Here is a 16,404-nt window from a genome sequence, read left to right on the forward strand (position 1 = left end):
GAGACGAGGAGGAGAGCGATGATGAGAGAGAGGGAGAGAGAGAGAGAGAGAGATACTATCAGAAGCATCAGAAGTACCAGACGGGCCGATACGAACCATCAGGAAGTTGCACCACAGCTCCAAGTACGGAAACCGTTCTCCGAGAACGATCCTCCAGTAGGCGACGGCCGCCTCCAGGTCGAGCCCTTTCTGGCCGGGGTTTTTGGCGTAGTTGAAGGTGAACTGGTAGAGGTCCTTGAACTTGGCCGGGTCCCGCAGTTCGCCCTCGAACAGCGGCAGCTTCGCCTTCAGTTTCTCGATGCTGTCGCACCTGCAGTACGGCGACAGCAGATGCTAAGGATGCAGTCGGTGCCATAAGGGGCTCATCACTGTGGGGACTGGGGCGGACATCGGCGCACGTGATTACAGCTGCGACGAGCCCCTCTAGCTGCCTGCGGTCGGAAGCGACTACGTAATCACAGATCTTCATCATCCACCTCGCCACGCGCGGACTTTGGCTGGTCCGCCCAGCCACCGGCGCCGGCACAGCACATCGCCGCAACATGAAAACATTCAGAGGTGATGTAACGCGGGCAATGCGGCAGCTCATGACTCGAACCACCACAGCGGCCATTTGCACAGGCGCACGGGTGACGTCACGGGTGTCGTCATGGTGCCCAGCGCCTGCAGCGGCGTCCACCGCCTACGGCAGGCTCCATGCACGAGGAGCCAACTGGCAGGGCCACTCACCCGATGTCGTACATGCCCTGGCAGAACTCCTGGCGCGTGAACTCGCACTGCGTCTTGGCGCCGAACTTCCAGACGATGATGAGCACCAGCCGGTTATCGGGATGTAGCTGGAGGTCCTCCAGCAACCGCATCACACCGTCCACCGTGATCTTCTCCGGTTCGTGCGGGTCTGGCGGGGACACACATGGAGCGTTAAGTCAGTCAGTCCAGCGCTTCCGTCTGCACGACCTGAAGGTCACAACAAAGCAGTGTATCTGGGGGAAGGTGTTGCCCCACCCTCCCAACTACGGTAAACTGTGGCTGTAGTTTGTTAGCTTTGTTGACTGCGAGGCCGCTGTAGTTTTCTCACCTCGGTACCGCATGTAGAGCTGGTCAAGCCGCTTCCGGTCCACCTGGGGTCGCGAGTCCTTGTGGTAATACTCCGGGTTCTGGAAGTAGTTGTCCGAAGCAATGTCCAGCTTCCAGTCATTGAGCTGCAAGCAGTAGATGGCCGTCTTCTCGCCCGACTGGGTGAACGACATGAAGTGCTTCACCTTCTCACGCTGTGATGACTTGAGCTTGTGCTGCACAGACATGTGATGGGTGAGACACACTGAGCACAAAGTCATGTGGAATAACTCTGTGCTACATGATAGATGCATCAGCACAGCTACATCACTAAATCTTCTTCCCAGTGATGCTCACGCAGGGAATATAGTTTGATTTGCACTGATTCTGACAAGCAAGATTTGGGCCCACGCCATGAACTTGAATGCATCATAACTGAATATGAGCCTGGTCTAGACTTAAAAGTTCTGAACATCTAGGTTTCAGACCTGGGTCCACAACTGAGCCCAAATTGATCACGACCCAACTAAAATAATCACGCAATAGTATAAAATCCTTATATCTGGCTGTTGACCCAATGGCCATTGGCTTTGTTTCATCACATTCTGTAGTCCACAAATACATACCACTTTTATGCTAAGTAGTTTTAATGTCATAGCCAGTATACTTGCATCACAAAATCTTTTGAAGGCAAAAAACAACAGCATTGAGCTCAGACTTGGGGCTAAAGCCAAAGCCTTGTGAAAATCACTCCTGCTTGGACTAATGTACAATTCCACTGGTTGGACTCCAGACTTATATGAAGGCCCTCAGACATGGGTTCAGAATCCAACATGTAATGTGCGGAAAGGATGATCTGTGAACTCATAATCAAGACTTGGGACTCAGGCCTAGACTCAGTCTGATGTTTCTTTGTTATATCCTGTTCTGATCTTGACACAGATGATTCAAATTGGGATAAGATCATCTGAAGTCAATCAATGTAGGCACCATATTTGTTCAGCAAACTCTACATATTCCAGTGTGATATTTCAGCTTCTCAATCACATTATGACAGGATGAAGGCTAACATCACCTTCCATAAGCAGATACCATGCTTGCAGATCATCTTTAAGATACTTCTCTCTGAGGGCAACCTTTGTGCAAGCTTTATTCTTAACCTTTTGATTGGATGGTCATGCTATGTCATTGGGGCTTTACAACGCACTCAGCTGCTGAGGCTATATGGCGTTGCCTGTGTCTCACCCTGGCAGGAAGGGCGGGCACCACGGGGAATCAAACCCCGTACCTCTGGTTTTCCAGACGTGCAGTGGTTAACGCAGACTGTTAACCACTACACTACCGGCACCCCTTTGATTGGATGGATTTCTGGGATAAAACAAATAAGCAATTAAAGCACTGATGAGTAATGTTTATTACATGTGCCCTGAAGCCTCAATATAATCACGAATTCACAGGATAATTTGTGACTGAAAATGACAATACTCCATGCCTAGAGCTTGATGTGCTATAATGCAGGACAAGGCGTGAACCATCTAAAATTACTTGAACTTTAACATGGCCACTGCAAACAGACGCAGGTCATCCAGTCCAGTTTAAAAAGCACAGGTTGAACATGAGCTTGGCCAGGGGATGATCAATTTTACCCACTCTGAGGCTTTCCAGAATCATCTCCAAGGGGTTTGGGGTAGCTATGCTTAAGTTTGCAATAGCTGCAATCAATTTAATACCTAGTTATTCTGTATAAAAATTGGATACAGCTTATCACATCACTGACCTGCAACATATTAAAGTAAGGCCTTGGCTGACAGGAAAAGTAATTTTGAGGAAATATTTCACACCAAAACAACTGAGTTCACTGCAATCTTTCCAGCCAATGCAACAATGGAATGTTTGGCAATCAAAAGCTTCTGAGATGGCTTTTTAGACAAGACAAATAAATTTTGGATGGGCTATTCATGCCAACCATCCTTGATCATGCATAAAGGTTGCATTGAGATCACAGCCAAACCACATTTTTACTAGGAAGGCTGTTGTATAGGGTAGTGTTTGAGGCACACAAATTTTCTTCACCACAAGAACATCAATAGGATCCCCTTACTTTGATTTTTTAAATGTCTGAATAGGTCATCAAATCAATATTTTCCTCAATATTTTCTTTTAAGAGATTAATGTTAATTTTTCAATTAATTAATCTCAAAGGCCACTGTGTGAGTAATGGTTTCTGAAAGGCACAACAAATGTGCAAAACATTTAATTCAACTTACAAAATTGCCTGCCTGCATACATGATGAGCAATAATGGTTTTCAGTAGAAACAAACTGCAACATTATAAGCTTATGATTTTCATGGCTGTGATGGAATGTATGCTTCATAAAGAATAAGAGTTGCTGATAATAAATAAATAATATGGGTAGCATATGAGCTTTGAAACCAATATCTATGTGCAATGTGAATACAAACTGAAAACAGATTAACATAAGAGGCTGAAATGTCTCTACACCTCATGGCTTATTAAGGTCCTTACATTGAGTGGGCATTAATGTGCATGATTCTTAATTCTCATATTCAAATAAAGGAAACTCTTATTTTCAGGATCAAGCCTTACCATGATTGCTGAGTGAAGATACCGGAAGTGTTGTTGACCCTCACGGCCTTTTAAATTCGCAGATATCCCACTGATTCGGCTTTTTAACAAAGTTAAAACATACTTGTGTTGGCAGACTCAACAACAAAAGAAGTTCATGACTTCTTGATTAGAGTGGCTCACTGGTCACCTTTGCTCGCCAGATAATACGAACTATAAATGGAACTAGACGAAAGCCTTCTTCCCTGGTTTTAACGTACAGCTCTGCTGAAATATTCAACAGGCAGTCTTGCTGATACCCCTTGTCCTCGCCTACCGCAGCGGGAAGAAGGCAATTTACCGAAATAGCCATTTATGGACATCCGCGTCGTATTCGTCTTGCATTTCGATCAGCTGATTCTGTTCCGGAGGGTATAACAACAGCTGGGTTTGTTCATGACTCCAAACATGGACAGACATTTGGCGAGCACCTCATACCGTACCGCGGGAGGGTTCATCGAACAGTACTGATGGTAGTCGTCAAGTGACAGATCCAGTGCAGAAGTCGCATATTCCGCAAAATGCTAAGAGAGATGCATCGGTACAGCTACATTGTACCGCGTGTTGGCACTATATGAAATATCACTGGATGTATGAAAAGTTGCAGATCTTTTGTCCGTTGCCAGCCTGCGTGCCCGCTTAAATGCACGGCAGGTTCGCTTCTGTCTTCATTTAAAGCACCAAGATTGCGACCGCAGTCGCCTCGGACAACAAACGCGTATGCTTTCTGTGTATTTTACTAATTCAAAGGAAAAAACTGAATTTTGCACCAGTCCGTTTTGCATTTGTTGATGTGCCCCACATACGTCGCCAATTGGTGCCCGAACCCGTACTGCACGAACCAACATTGCCATCTTCGTAACCATCCCAGCGTACGTGGCCGTCTGTCCGACGTTGCAACACGCGGCGTACCAAATGTTACTTCGATGTTTGCGTTCGTTCCAGAGCTTCCTACAAAACGCAGGATAATACCACGACCAGCTGCCCCATACTGGTGTGGCAATGTCGCAGACTCGACTGCCGCGCAGGCTCCGCGGCAGCTTATCTGTATGAGCGTCACCCAGTCCCGCGGACGGTCGACAGCACGCCTACCCGTCCTCCTTTTGACGCGACTCACGCTGACGCCCAGGTGCACCTGGGCACAATGTGTGTGTGTGTGTGGGTGTGGGTGCGTGTGCTCCACGCATACCTCACGTCATCCCAGCCAGTGTTCGAGACAGAGCCAGGTCAAAGCTGGGCACAATTTCCACTGGATCGAAGTCTGGGGCGACAAAATAAAAGTGCACAACCAGTGGCATTTTCTATTTCAGAAAACAAACCTTTCGGACGTATAAATACATCTGGACGCACTGCTGCGCTACAAATACGCCCACATCCGGCAGGCGCTCACGCAGTACCCTTCACATACACCACCGGTTTCCTATCGCCTGCACCTTCCGCTTCCCGGCCTTGACCGAATGCACGTGACCAGTCCGGCTGCAACGGCCCTCTCACAGCGCCAAAAGCCCGCCAATCAAACCTAACCCGACGTAACCCGCCGCCACGGAGCGGTCCGTCACATGAACCTCCTGCGGACCGCGAGCAGGTCGGAAACACCTGGCACAGCTAAACCCGTAGATGGCGAGGGGGATTGCCAACTGCAGCCCCCTTCACAGTGGCTTGGCCGGCTGGGCTCTACGTGCACCAGCTTCCTGATGACATCACGGCAAAGCGTCGGCCCCGCTGGCCTCAACACACCAACGCGGAGTCCAGGACCCAGGGGATGGCCAATGTGACGGTGGGGAGGCCTCTGCTGTCAACGGAGCGTCACATCCAGCTCTTCCGAAGGCCAGAGCGGCTGCTCAGTTTGGGCGACCTCAGTCTGGTGCTGACGCTAGCCCGTCTGACCGTCACATCACATGGGCTAGTCCAGTCCCGTCCTGGCACCTTGTCTGGGAGACTTGGCCACTCGCCGGTGTCACGTCAGGTTAGCTCATGGCATGACTGTTGCCCTGGTCGGCTACTGAGGTCAAACCCGGTTGAGCCTGGCTTGCCACCCGCTTGACTTCCAAGTCCACTGTTCAGGTCAGCTGCTCTGGGGTCACCTGCTGAAGTCAGCTGCAAAAGTCAGCCCCGCTGAGGACAGCCGCCGAGGTCAGCTACAAAAGTCAGCCCTGCTGAAGACAGCCGCCGAGGCCAGCCGCTGAACCCGCCGCTGAAATCAGCCGCTGAGGTCAACTGCTGAGTTCCGCCGCTAGGGTCAGCCGCTGGGGCCAGGCCTGGTCGGGTCGGGTCGGAGCGGCCGTCACGTCTCCAAGTTGACCCGGCGCGTGTGGAAGCCCTCGGGCGCCGCGTCGCGCAGCCAGTCCGGATCAATCATGCACACACTGCGCATGTACTTCTTGGACGTCTGCACCAGCTCCGCGAACAGCACGCACGCCGGCCGAGACATGAACAGCACCGAAGATGGGTGGATGTGCACCTTCTGCAGCGTGCCCACCTGCCGGTACAGATACCGCGGTGAGCACAGCACCATGGGGGGAGGGGAAGCAGCAGAGAGCACGTCCGGCAGGGGGACATCAGAGAGCACAGTGTATTAGCGAACTGCAGCGAGTACAGCGTAAAAGCGGACAGCGGAGAGCGCAGCATGATGGGTACAGCAGAACACAGCACTCAAGGATATAACAGAGAACACAGCATTCCCAGGAGAGACAACAGAGGGCATAACACTCCAGGAGACAACACAGGGCACGGCACCACAAGGGACCGCAGAAACACACCACATGCGGGGGACAGCATCACCACACGCTGGGGACAGCAGAAAACACACCACACCAGGGGACAGTAGAGCGCAGCACCACAGCGGCCAACGCCGGCTACAACACATGAACAGCAACAGAGATGGATGGATGCAACGCTTCCTACCCAAGACGTCACCACCTGCCGGTTTGCGGGAACAGCCCCAACTAAGAATGGCACTGAGAGTACGCTGGGCGCGATGATTCGCATTGCCTCTCCAGTGTCCAGTAGAGAGCAGGAGGGGGTGGGGGCACTCAGTGCGGCAAACGTCAATAGTACGGCAGTCTGGAGCACGCACGTTCATACTCGTCCGCACCATGCACAGACCACACGCATCACGTCCAGGCCGGTGTGACCGTCCCAGCGGCCGGCGCCGCCTCCCGCCGTACCGTGACGTGGTGTCCGTCGCGGCTGAGGTGGGCGGCGCACGAGAACAGGCCGGCCGCCAGGCTGCGACGCACCGGCTCCGTGCTCTGGCCCGATGACGTCACCGGCAGCTGCGCCTGCGCGCACAGCTGCAGCAGCTGGCGGCGGATCTCGGCCGCGTGCGCCAGGTGCCGCTCGTGCAGGTAGTTCTCCCGGCACCACTCCTGTGGAAGAGCGCGGCTCGTCAGGGGCGCCCCGGCAGCGTGCGTGCCTGGGACTGCAGGCAGCTCTGATCGCCAGGTTCTCGGGCCTTGACCATGCGCATAACCGACAGTTTGACCCAATGCACTTACGTATCATTCCATATGCATAGCTGGAAATCTCCTCGACCACACGCCGCAAAACAAAGCGCAACGGGGATGGCACCACAGCAGGTGAGCAGTTTGTGAAAATGCAAGGTCCACCCTATCCGAAGCAGCATTCTCGTCCCGGGCCGAGTTTTTCCATAGACTCGTCCGACTGTGACACCACAAAAGCCCCGTCCAACGCACCACACCCGGTCCGGCAGTCGCTCACGCGCACACGCACGCAGCGGCGCGCGGAGGACAGGGACTCGAGGCGCCGCACGCGTGCGGGGAGCACATCCGGAAAACAGCGGCGAGGTGAGGTGGGTGGCCAGGTCATGCCATCGTCCGGCGCCTCCGCGACCAGTGAGGTGTACTCTCGGTCCCGCGCCCGCCGACACGGCCACGGCCGTCACCGCCTGGCCTCTTGCACCGGCTGAGACAAGCGGTGGCTCTGACCCACAGATAGACGCAGCGCAGGAAGCATGGGGGCATGGACAGAGAGCTCACAGGTCTTAGCCGTCAGGTGTCGACACATCCTGAACGGACAAATACACCGAAGGAGTTCACGGAGGAAGACAATCGCACTCTCTGTTTCGGTACGTGCTGCACCCGGGCCAGAGAACGGCTGGTGTTGATCTCGAGCAACTTTGGAGTCACGTCAACAGCGGCCCAGTCAGCAGTGGGATAGTCGGACATGCCGAGATGAGGCGCACAGGCTTTCATTAAGGCCTGGAAGGTACCGAAACAAGAAGCGTCGTATTGGTGATGTCGATGAGTAGCACTGCACCGCAGGGTGCAGTGCTGACTATGTTCTGCAGTACTGCCGTCCTCGACTATGTTCGTTCACGACGGATAAGTGGCTGAGGAGTGGGGGTGGGGTGGTGGGTCTGGAGTCGGGCATTGTCGGCGTAGGACACAAGTAGAAAATAAAGCGAACTGACGAGGGACACCAGACGACCACACGGCGACCAGCGGTCGGAATGTCGCTCGTTCATAACGACACTGGAGGGGATGAGCCTGATCTGATATCATCTATGGCAAGCTGGTGATCCAATATAGTGATACAGTAGTATACATACATGCATACATACACAACGAAGATTAATATAACGCAGTTTCGGGAGCTCGTAGGGATACACCATGGAGACCAATTTCTTTTGGCGAAGACAGGTCACTCATCTAAGAAGCTCAACCGAATCGACAAGACAATGGAGCAAAAATTGCGTTTAGTCTGAGCAACTAGCCTTCCGCCCGACAAAGAGAAATCGTTCCTCTCCGTTTCAATGTAACGGTCTTTCATAAGTTTCGACAAAGAGCGCTCGCAAAAAGGACATGTTTATTAAATTGCATGTACATATGCATTGACACATGCTACATAATTATCACCACTCACTCGGGAACGATGCTGGGCTCCTGGACATTTTTGGGAGCAAATAAATTCAGCCTTCGCGCTGAATTTTGTGCTTCGCGTGCTTCGAGTAGCCAAAGTTAATTTGCAGTTACATCAACCGCATTAATTGCACGCCCAGTCAATACTCGTGCCAAGGATCAATACGTTTAAATGGCAGGCATTGCAATCCCCGCTTCAACGTGATGTACCTCATCTCCCTTAGATCCCATGACCTAGATCTGATACAGCTTCATGGTAACGCGCTTTCAATGTCACAATAGGCTGTGAACAGCATTTCAATAGATGCAGAGGAAAAGACCACAGATTTCCAGCGGCCCCAACAAACTCTACCGCCACAGATATTAACACAAGGTAGCTGGCGGCGGAGAGCGGCACCCCACGGCCTCGGCCACACTGTGCCGGCGGCACAGCGGCCGGGGCGGGTCAGGTCAGGTCAGGTCGGGTCAGGTCTGCCACAGTCTCGCCCCGGCCACCACCAGCACCAGCAGACTGATCACCAGGCCAGACGGCCCGCCGAGGCCGCCGCCCCGGTTGCAGCAGTCCTCGTTGTAGCAGAAGCACGTCTCCAGCATCTCGTTGGCCATGTCCTGCCGGAAGCAGCCGTCGCGCTCCGTCTTGTCGTAGATGCCGGTGGCGTTGTCACCGCTGTGGCCGGTGCCGCAGAACAGCGTGAAGTTCTTCATCTTGCGCGAGTTGGTGTTGACGTCGCTGGTCCAGAAGACCCACCTGACGCACGACTCGCCCGGCTTGGTGTTGCACCACAGCTCGGCCGGGCAGCCGCCATCTTCGCAGAGCTGTTGCAGCTTGGTGATGTTGGGCGGCGTGTGGTTCATGGAGAGCACGAACGGCTCGATGCAGGGCTCAGTCCGGCCGTCACACGACGTGTCGTTGTCGTTGGGGCTGCTCCAGTCGACCACGCCCGGCCACGTGAACTGCCAGCAGCGCGTGGCCCGCAGCGTCTGGACGGCCAGCAGCAGCAGGCACACGGAGGTGAGCAGGCGGCGGCCGGCCATGGCGCGGGGGTCCGGCTCCCAGGGACACCGCAGCCGCAAGCACTGGCCGCCGTCCGGCCGGCGGGCTATCGGCTACAGCTGACGTCACGCCCTATCGCAGGCGACCGATGGCCGGATTCACCCGTCGGCGCTGATCCGAACCAATCACGAGATAAGCTCGATGGACCAGATACCACAGCTCGAAGAACCAGATAACGTCAAGACGGGCCCGACCGCCGCGGTGCTCGCATGCTGTCAATAGCCACGCGTTGCCAAACGACCTTCGGCACTATTTTGCCCTATTTTGCCGCCACTATTTTGCCAAAAACGTTTGAGCAAAAACTCACGCTCGGCATGGAGTCGCTTCAATGCGGTGGCGGGATCAGGGTTTCTGCGATGCGTCACGTTTAGTGTTTTTTGGCGCTCCCCATCCAGCATGGCCATGATGCCATATTACAAAGCCCTCGGCTCCCCAGGCGATGCTACGCTCACATCCTGCATGCATTCAGAGGCATCTTAGCGTCACTGAGGTGAGTGCGCTGCGTAGAGCCCAGTGGCGGATCAAATCAGCACTGCATAATGCAACTCAATGTCAGGGTATTTCCTTGCAAGTGTCGCTGCTATCGTGCATGCTGAACTCATGCTGCCCTTCCTTCTCTGGAACCACGTAATCTACCAGCGTATGCGTAACAGTGAGCATCTCGCCTCAACTCTCACACGGAGACCGTGCTAAGCAGCGCCGACGGAGCGGCGGCGGTGGCGCTGGCCGCTCGGCGCTCCGCGTCTGCAAGCGCAGCCCGTGCCCAGCGACCGTTCTGGATCTGGCCGTCTCCAACTGAGCGGAACGGCCGCGCGGCGTCGCGATGAGCTCTCGCGCCTCGAGCTTCAGTTAAGTAGCGCGCCTCGATTCCTCGGGAAGTCTGGTTAGATGCGTGACACACACGGCAGAGTCATCCGCCACAGCTCTGCAGAGAATGGGAGAGCGGCGGGGGGGAGGGGCGTAGGGGGGGGGGCGTACGTCAGCGCCAGCGTCGCGGAGTCATTCATTCCAACGCATGCACATGCGACGGCTGTGTTTTATGTCCTCCCAGATCTGGACCCAGATCAGTCTACGGAGGCGACCCCGTCTGAGTGCAAGTGCTCGTGTAATTTCCATGCTGTCAGCGCGCATCGCACGACGGCGCCGCACAAAGCGAGAGCGCCGCCCCAGAACAGGGGAAGCGCGGTGGCGCCTACCAACGGGCTTATCGTAGGCGACGCGGGGAACGCGCCCCTGTAGCAACACGCCCCTTGGTGATGGCTCTGTCCGGCATCCTCTCGCTGAATCTGCGGACCGAGTTGTCGGCGACACATGTGTAGTTCACCCTGAGCCCGGTCACTGAGGGATACAACTTAGTCATTGCTTTGTAATCCAGGCCACTAACCAGACGAGGCCCCTTTAGGATGTCTGCGGCTTCGAGCACCTTGCGTGAACATGCTCAAAATAGTCCGTATGAGAAACAATATAGCCTATAAGTAGCCCCGGCGACCCGGTCGCCAACCATTGCGCATCCTTCTTAGAGTACAGACTAGCCCGTGGGTAACCGCGGAGTTTCTCTCGTTGCGGAAGCACGTGCGCACCGCCTTTAATGTTGGAAACTTGAAACCGTTCAGTGTAGGTAATTAACGAACATTATCAGGGCGATGCTGGATCTGACGCCCGCTGATTCCGGGGCGAATGACTTAACCCATAGTGTGAAATCGGCAGGATAACAAACCCCGTCCATAAGTAAGCCCGTCAAACAAAGCCCGTCCATACGTCAGTAACGTATCCCGATGTAAATCACCTCGTCAATATAAAGTGCCCCGCCCAGAAATCCCCCCACCAGGCACGCCACTAGATTGCGAGAACCGTTCCGAATAGCTGCTCCAATCTTGAGCTTTAAAAGGGCGCTACGCAGGGGCTCCTAAAGCCAGCTCACAGTGTAGCCTAGCACAGCGCGTAAGTCGCGCTTCGCCGTGGCTGACGAGGTGCCGTGGAACCAGAACACATCGGAGGCGCCGTGACGGTCGAAGGACGCTGCCACGCCAAGGCGCTTCCACACAAATGACTCCAACTTTGAGGTATGAAACGACTTCGTGGCTATGCATAGTTTTCGAAAAAGTATGTTGCGCTTCGGAGAACAGCCGCCAGTCTCCAGAGCCTACATCGGTCTAGCACGTATCTTGTTTTTTAAAACCTTAGACAGGCTAGGTAAAATCGATCTGTAATGCTGTGGGCCTGCGTGGACTACGCCCGGCTTATCTAGAATGAAATCCTCTTCCATTCATTGTAACACAAGATGCCAGTCTCCCTAAATGCAACTGGATACATTTCGCAGAGACGTAAGTGACTAGCTTTTCAGATGACTACGACACTATTATTGCCGTTGTTTAGGTTGTCGGGCCTCAGTGGCCACATCCGTCCATCCCTCGCCACCGGCGGAGCATCAGCCGTCTCGTCGGGCCTCAGTGGCCACATCCGTCCATCCCTCGCCACCGGCGGAGCAGCAGCCGTCTCGTCGGGCCTCAGTGGTCCACATCACTCCATCCCTCGCCACCGGCGGAGCAGCAGACATCTCGTCGGGCCTCAGTGGTCCACATCACTCCATCCCTCGCCACCGGCGGAGTATCAGCCGTCTCGTCGGGCCTCAGCGGCCACATCCGTCCATCCCTCGCCACCGGCGGAGCAGCAGCCGTCTCGTTGGGCCTCAGTGGGCCACATCACTCCATCCCTCGCCACCGGCGGAGCATCAGCCGTCTCGTCGGGCCTCAGTGGCCACATCCGTCCATCTCTCGCCACCGGCGGAGCAGCAGCCGTCTCGTTGGGCCTCAGTGAGCAACATCCGTCCATCCCTCGCCACCGGCGGAGCAGCAGCCGTCTCGTTGGGCCTCAGTGGGCCACATCACTCCATCCCTCGCCACCGGCGGAGCATCAGCCGTCTCGTCGGGCCTCAGTAGCCACATCAGTCCATCTCTCGCCACCGGTGGAGCAGCAGTCGCGCCGGTCCGGCCGTGCACCACCGGAGGTCGTTCCGACGCCTCGCGCAGGTCAGCGGCCCGCCCTTGGCCAGACTCGTCAGGGGGAGGGGGAGGGGGAGGGGGGCGGTCTCCGATCGGGTGTCGCAGAGGCGGAGGCGGCAGCGACCGACGCCACGGCGGGGGACGGACGAGTGAGCGGCCCGCTTCCTCCCCGCCCCGCAGCTCACACCTGTGTCCCTGCATGTCGAGCGGCCCGCCTCCTCCCCGCCCCGCAGCTCACACCTGTGTCCCTGCATGTCGAGCGGCCCGCTTCCTCTCCGCTCCGCAGCTCACACCTGTGTCTCTGCATGTCGAGCGGCCCGCTTCCTCTCCGCTCGGCAGCTCACACCTGTGTCCCTGCATACTGAGCAACCCGCACGGGGCCGACGCACCGAAATAAAGCTGAAAGCCTATAGATCCAGCGGAGGGTATGCCGGAGGGACTTGAGAGTTTGTTGAGGCGTCTCCGGATATACCGCAGTGTCTATACGTCCACGCCATGGTCTCCAGATACACCCGAAAGTCCACACAATCCATAACAGGCCTGCAGACCGGCAGCTGAGGGTCCACACGCCTGCCGGGTAGCTCACACTGACCTTGTTCTTGTGGACCTTGCGGTAGGCGCGGAACACGTTGAGCAGAGTGATCATGTCGCCCTCGGGCGCCACGAACTTCTGGTGGGCCGCCAGCGCCTCCTGGCGGCCGGCCGCCGGCGTCAGCAGGATGACGTCAGCCGACAGCAGGGCGATGATCGTCACCACCTCCTCTCTGAGGACACGGCCGGCGCCGTCAGCGGCCCACAGGCGGCAAACCAACACCCTACTGGGGACTGTGGAGATGTGTGGCAGCCGACGGATCTGCCCTCAACTCTCGCTGTTTCTGGGCAACCGCGCTGTTGTTCGACCATCAGTTCAGCGGCCATCAGTTGCTTGGTATGACTTTTCAATTGGGATGATATAGTGCATGGAAAATGAAGCTACTGGAACTTGGACTACGGACATTCAGTTGCAAAGGATTATTTCTCTCAACTCACCGTTGCAGTAAAAAAAAAACACCTCGGCAGCAATAGCAGGCCAGGCTTATCACAAAATCATCTGGACTTAGCATTCTCGAAAAGGCATGTTAATGTTAAAAAAGACAGAAAATCCAGAATAAAACCGATTTTAACCCGGACGAATACGGACCGATAATACGACGCCAGCGGCAGCATAACGTATTGTTAAGCTGGCCTCACCATAGCACTGTGGTCAAATGTGCTGATATCCTCGAAATAAAACTACTTGTGACAATGAGCGCAGCTTGAAACGTCGAGTGTCGGCAATGTAGTCGATGCTTTCTCAATAACGTTGTGCAACCAAAACGAGAATCGCAACCAAAAAAAAAAAATAATAATAACAGCTATCAGCAAAAGAGCTGTTAACTTGTAGTGGAAATAAAACAGGAACTCAAGACCTTTCCTGCTTCCATCAGATATACTAAAAATAGTAATGCTCTTCCATAAGCCTCCCTGTTCAAGAAGAAATCTCCTAAATTTTTACGATGTTAAGAACGAAACCTGACAGAGAAGAGAAACCTCCCACGATTAGGTCAGATATGGTGCAGACTTCGCCGAAAAATCGGCTCTCCGGCAGCGGCCGCGTCAGCTCTCACGTGCAGCCGTGGTCCTTGGAGGCCAGGATGGCCTTAGCGAACTTGGGGTCGAGCGGGAAGGCGGACATGCGCCGTCCAACCGGCGTTAGCTCCGGCTGTTCGCCTGCCGACACGGCGCCCAGCAGCTGCAGCTCCTTCATCGCGTCATCGATAGCCTGTCGACATGAGTGACGTCACAGTGACGTCACGCTTGGACACTGCTAACCGCCTGAAGGGTGACATGCCATGACATGACATGCTGGCATCACTACAGGCTGGCATGTCACAACACCGACGGCGCTGTCCAGCTCATGCGGCTCCTCTAGCGTGTTTTTAATGACGCGCATGTTCGAGTGACCAGAGAGGGACCACTGCCCCCACCGCCGCATGTCTCGTGGCGCACTTGATGATTCAGAATACCAGACCCCGTGCAGATTAGATTCGTCGACGACAAAGCAATCGATACTTTAGCGACTCTCACGGGCAACTTCGATTACCCAGTCCTAGGCTCGATCGGGTGGGCGCCATGCGGCCGTTTATCCAACGTGACACGCGGATCAGCTTCGTCAAACTAAGCCGTAGTCAGGCTTGTAGCTTGGCACCAAAACAGATACAAACAGACCTTCAGTTTCCAGCCCCTTCGAGTATTAAGTTATCCCCGCAGCCGCGGCGTCGGCTGCCACCGGGCGTCTGTGCAGGATATGGGAGGGGGAGGGGTGTTGTCAGCACCTTGGTGTCGGGGCGGTCCAGGAAGTCGAAATTCCGCACGTCCCGAACACCGATGGTGAGCAGCTGGAGCGCCACACTGGACAAACTGCAGCGCTGGATCTCGGGCGCCGTGTCCCGCGGCATCGCCTCGAACTCGGCCCGCGTGTACACCCTGCCAGCGACACCGGAGACAGTTCAGGCCAGGTCAGGCAGACAGGACACCGTGTCACACGGCGTCGCCTCGAAGTATGTATTCGAAGTTACGTGTGTGCACCCCGCCGGCGACCCATGCGAGGTCGCGCAGCAGCACAGGGCGGCTGTCAAGCAGGTGGCATTGGTCAACTGTCACGCTGAAGTAGGAGACAAACTGGAGATCGGTGCGATGCAGGTGGGAGGGAGGGACACAGGTGATATCAGGAACTCTCGAACATGACCAGTGAGATATGGAGGGACAGATGGACATGCGTGGAAGCTAATATCTTTCAGATCAGTATTATCAAGGCTGATCTGCAATCCTTTTTCACATAAGCCCATTTCTAAGATCTATTGAGGTATGTTTGATATTAAACCTAATTACATTCTGCCCGAAAACAAGTCAAAAACGTTCCCAGTTTGAAAACAACATCATTCTTACAACCAGCGCCTTCTGGGCCTGGCGCAGCAAAACAAAAGCTGCACCATCACACAAGATATCGGTCAGCCCGGCAGCGAGCTGACACGACAGTGGCAGTGCCTGCCGTGACCTGACCCGAGCCCGAGCTCGCCGGTCGCCAGCTGCCCCCCACCAGCGCCGCCAGTCGGCTACCAGCCGGAGCCGCACCTGTAGCAGGAGCCGGCCGACTGGCGGCCCGCCCGGCCCGTCCGCTGCCACGCTTGCGCCTGCGAGATCTTCTGCACGCGCAGCATCTCCAGACCCGTACCCGGCTGGTAGCACCTGTCCGCACGGCCGGTACGCGGGTTAGTAGAGCCCACCGCCGACGCACAAACTACAGGACGTCACCTGGCGGGCACAATCACGCGCCACGCGGTCAGAGCCCGCCGGCTCCACACGCGCCGCAGGACGTCACCTGGCGGGCACACTGAGCTCACGCGCCACGCGGTCAGAGCCCGCCGGTACCGCACGCGCCGCAGGACGTCGCTTGGCGGGCGCACTGAGCTCACGCGCCACGCGGTCATAGCCCGCCGGTGCCGCACGCGCCGCAGGACGTCACCTGGCGGGCGCACTGAGCTCACGCGCCACGCAGTCAGAGCCCGCCGGTGCCGCACGCGCCGCAGGACGTCACCTGGCGGGCGCACTGAGCTCACGCGCCTGGGAGCGCGGCGCGCACGGCACGGCGGCACAAAGCTGGTATTCGGGTGGGCAAACGGCCTGCTGTCCATAAGCTGACAGGATGACGGACCGACGCCGCCAGGTTACAGAAGTGACACGTAAGACGGGTTCGCAGAGCACTTG

At 55.6% G+C, this 16,404-nt stretch overlaps 2 protein-coding genes across 3 annotated transcripts in view; both read right to left on the minus strand.

Moving 5' to 3' along the window:
• SCCRO (defective in cullin neddylation 1 domain containing SCCRO) overlaps positions 1 to 4,016 on the minus strand; it is a 6,161-nt gene extending 2,145 nt beyond the window's left edge. Inside the window, exons 1-4 of one of the 2 annotated variants that reach the window (XM_037219926.1) lie at positions 3,665 to 4,016; positions 1,079 to 1,292; positions 730 to 898; positions 97 to 310 (exon numbers count right to left, since the gene is read on the minus strand). In XM_037219926.1, coding sequence (XP_037075821.1) covers positions 97 to 310; positions 730 to 898; positions 1,079 to 1,292; positions 3,665 to 3,667 — 600 coding nt within the window. In that variant the 5' untranslated portion in view covers positions 3,668 to 4,016. Of the gene's footprint in view, positions 1 to 96; positions 311 to 729; positions 899 to 1,078; positions 1,305 to 3,664 lie in introns of those variants that run through there. The other variant, XM_037219925.1, reaches the window with a different exon arrangement.
• A 959-nt stretch (positions 4,017 to 4,975) lies between these two features.
• The window catches only part of LOC119097342 (ATP-dependent RNA helicase DHX33), a 36,987-nt gene continuing 25,558 nt past the window's right edge, over positions 4,976 to 16,404 (minus strand). Inside the window, exons 8-13 of the mRNA XM_037220389.1 lie at positions 15,772 to 15,885; positions 14,973 to 15,123; positions 14,265 to 14,419; positions 13,211 to 13,382; positions 6,850 to 7,050; positions 4,976 to 6,161 (exon numbers count right to left, since the gene is read on the minus strand). Of these exons, the coding sequence (XP_037076284.1) occupies positions 5,967 to 6,161; positions 6,850 to 7,050; positions 13,211 to 13,382; positions 14,265 to 14,419; positions 14,973 to 15,123; positions 15,772 to 15,885 (988 nt within the window). The 3' untranslated portion in view covers positions 4,976 to 5,966. The remainder of the gene's footprint in view (positions 6,162 to 6,849; positions 7,051 to 13,210; positions 13,383 to 14,264; positions 14,420 to 14,972; positions 15,124 to 15,771; positions 15,886 to 16,404) is intronic.

This window comes from Pollicipes pollicipes, unplaced genomic scaffold (genome assembly GCF_011947565.3).
Source record: "Pollicipes pollicipes isolate AB1234 unplaced genomic scaffold, Ppol_2.1 Scaffold_4295;HRSCAF=5057_pilon_pilon_pilon, whole genome shotgun sequence".
Classification (NCBI taxonomy): Eukaryota; Metazoa; Arthropoda; class Thecostraca; order Pollicipedomorpha; family Pollicipedidae; genus Pollicipes; species Pollicipes pollicipes.